The sequence below is a fragment of the Penaeus japonicus genome, unplaced genomic scaffold (genome assembly GCF_977035675.1).
Source record: "Penaeus japonicus unplaced genomic scaffold, GWHDUDI00000001_assembly GWHDUDI00000022, whole genome shotgun sequence".
Taxonomy (NCBI): domain Eukaryota; kingdom Metazoa; phylum Arthropoda; class Malacostraca; order Decapoda; family Penaeidae; genus Penaeus; species Penaeus japonicus.
In genome coordinates, this window is record NW_028234424.1 from 29,054,567 (window position 1) to 29,057,066 (window position 2,500).

At 44.2% G+C, this 2,500-nt stretch overlaps 1 protein-coding gene across 1 annotated transcript in view; it reads right to left on the bottom strand.

The window, feature by feature from the left end:
• The window catches only part of LOC122256589 (CLIP domain-containing serine protease HP8), a 10,806-nt gene that overhangs the window by 1,127 nt on the left and 7,179 nt on the right, over nucleotides 1–2,500 (bottom strand). The window contains exons 6-9 of the mRNA XM_086549970.1: nucleotides 2,168–2,316; nucleotides 1,612–1,801; nucleotides 1,073–1,342; nucleotides 708–870 (exon numbers count right to left, since the gene is read on the bottom strand). Coding sequence (XP_086406096.1) covers nucleotides 708–870; nucleotides 1,073–1,342; nucleotides 1,612–1,801; nucleotides 2,168–2,316 — 772 coding nt within the window. The remainder of the gene's footprint in view (nucleotides 1–707; nucleotides 871–1,072; nucleotides 1,343–1,611; nucleotides 1,802–2,167; nucleotides 2,317–2,500) is intronic.

Here is a 2,500-nt window from a genome sequence, read left to right on the forward strand (position 1 = left end):
GTGTGTTTGTGGGTTGGGTAGAGGGAAGGAGGGAGGGAGGAAAGGAGGGAGGGAGGAAAGAAGAGAGGAAAGGAGGAAGGCAAGAAGGGAGGAAGGGAGATATGGAGGGAGGGAGGAAAGAAGAGAGGAAGGGAGGGAAGGAGGGAGGGGAGAAAGGAGAGAGAGGGGGTTGGGGAAGAGAGGGAGAAGGGGAGGGAGGGAGAAACGGAGGGAGAGAGAGTGATTATAAGGATAGAGGAGGAATGACATATAAGGGAGATTAATATTTTTTAAAGTTAGTTGGACAGATAGAGGGATAGAGAGGAGGGGGAGGGAGAGGGAGGGAGAAAGAAACAGGAGAGAAGGGGAAAGTGGAAAGAAGGAGAAAAGTGGGAGTCAGAGAACGAAACATTTTGAGAAAAAAACATACAGTGTGTGTGTCTGTAAGGATGTGTGTGTGTGTGTGTGTGTGTGTGTGTGTGTGTGTGTGTGCATATATATATATATATATATATATATATATATATATATATATATATATATATATATATATACATATATATACATATTTAATTATTTATATCTTTTTTTACATATGCATATATATAAAAGAATCGAGAAATAGAATAATTTCGAGAATATCGAATAAGCAAAACCAAAACCTTAGAATCGACCCCCCCAAAAAAATTAAAAAATAAATAAAAAAAAATAAAAAAAAAGAAACTCACAAAGCAAGCGTCCTTCCCAGGCGCCGAAGCACAGATCATGTTATTTGTCACTTTTCCCTTCTTGTACTGCGACATGCACTCACTCACGGGCACTGTCTTGACGTCCACCTTCTGAAGCACTCTCGGCAAGGTCGGATTTGAGGGGAAACTTAGGTAACCCCACCTGACAACAAAGAAAAATGGGTATGGATCAGGGAATGAAGGGAGATAACGATTAGGATAGAAAACGAATTCCACATACGTGTTTGATTTTCTTTTCTACTATACATATGTGCGTATTAAAAAATAATGATAAAAAAAACTAATAAAAGCTTTACAGAAAAAAAACGAGAGAAAGAAAAACAAGCAAAGCAAAGCCACAGTACCCGGCGACCGTGACATCCGCGTTGTCGTAGGTGTTGGCGGCATTAGGCGGGCACGCAGGAGCTACGTCGGGCGAAGTAGCGGCGAAATCGAGAGCGGAGGACAGCTGTACGAGGCCGAGGTCGTTCTCGCTGGAGATCGTGTCGTTGTAGTCCTCGTGAACGATCACCTGCGCGACGGTGAGTGTTCTCGTAGCCGTGGTTTCGTCCGTTCGTGTTCGGTCGTGTTCGCCGATCACCACTTCGGGGAAGCTGTTGTTTGGGAGGGCTCGTCTGGCGGGGGGAAGGGGGAGGGGGGAGGGGGGAGGTCTTGTGTTAGGCTGGCTCTCAATGTCGGTTTGTGGTTTTAAGGGGATGTCATTCCGTTTGTATGATTATGTTTATGATGTTTGTGTTGAGGACGTACAATTTTTTTTTTCTTTTTTGTCTCACCTTTATTCTTTAAAATAGGCTATACAAAATATAATTTCCAGATAAGTTAACAAGACAAATCTTAGTTCGAGATATAAGCAAATTCCTCAAACTCATTTCAAGAAACTCACGGGCGTATGCAGTGGGCGGCAGTGAGGACAAAGAGTTCGTTGATGAGGACGCCGCCACAGAATCGGTTCTCGGGCAAAATCAATAGCACTTGCCATGGAAACTCATGCAGACGGGCATCCACTCCGCCCACCACCCTGTTGTTTTCCAGAGGGACCACTACGCGGTTGTTCGTGCCACGCTGACCACACTCTGGGTAGGGAGAGGGGGGAGGGGGTTAGAGTGGGAGGGGGTTGTCTTTTCCAGTGTGTGTGTGCGTGTGTGTGTGTGTGTGTGTGTGTGTGTGTGTGTGTGTGTGTGTGTGTGTGTGTGTGTGTGTGTGTGTGTGTGTGTGTGTGCTTGTATCAATGTGTGAGTGTGTGTGTATGTATTATATAGGTAGATAAATGGATATAGCAATCTATATAGAATAGGATAACAAAACCCTAATACTAAAACAGCATACACATCTATTGAAATACATTTCACTGAAATCTAAAACAGAGAATACCGAGAAAAAAAAACTGAAAAAAAAGAATTCCCAGCATAGCCTCCGTGCAGATTAAAAGAAAAACTCACTACAGACACGAGGAGCAGTGCTGGTAGAGAGGCCGACCGTGCAGCTGAACCCCTTCGAGGCGGAGGGGGCGACCCAGCTGCTCCAGAAGATCGCCTCGAGGGTGTTGGATGTGGAGACCACGTTCTGAGGGCCGCTCTCGCCGCAGAACCTGTTGGGAAGCGAAGGAGAATAGCTTTTGAATGAGAGCTAAGTACTATTACTACTACTACCTCTATTACTACTACTACTGCTACCTCTATTACTGCCACTACTACCTATATTACTACTACTGCTACTACCGCACTCAGATGTATAATAATAATAATTATGATGTGTGATATAAAGGATATAAT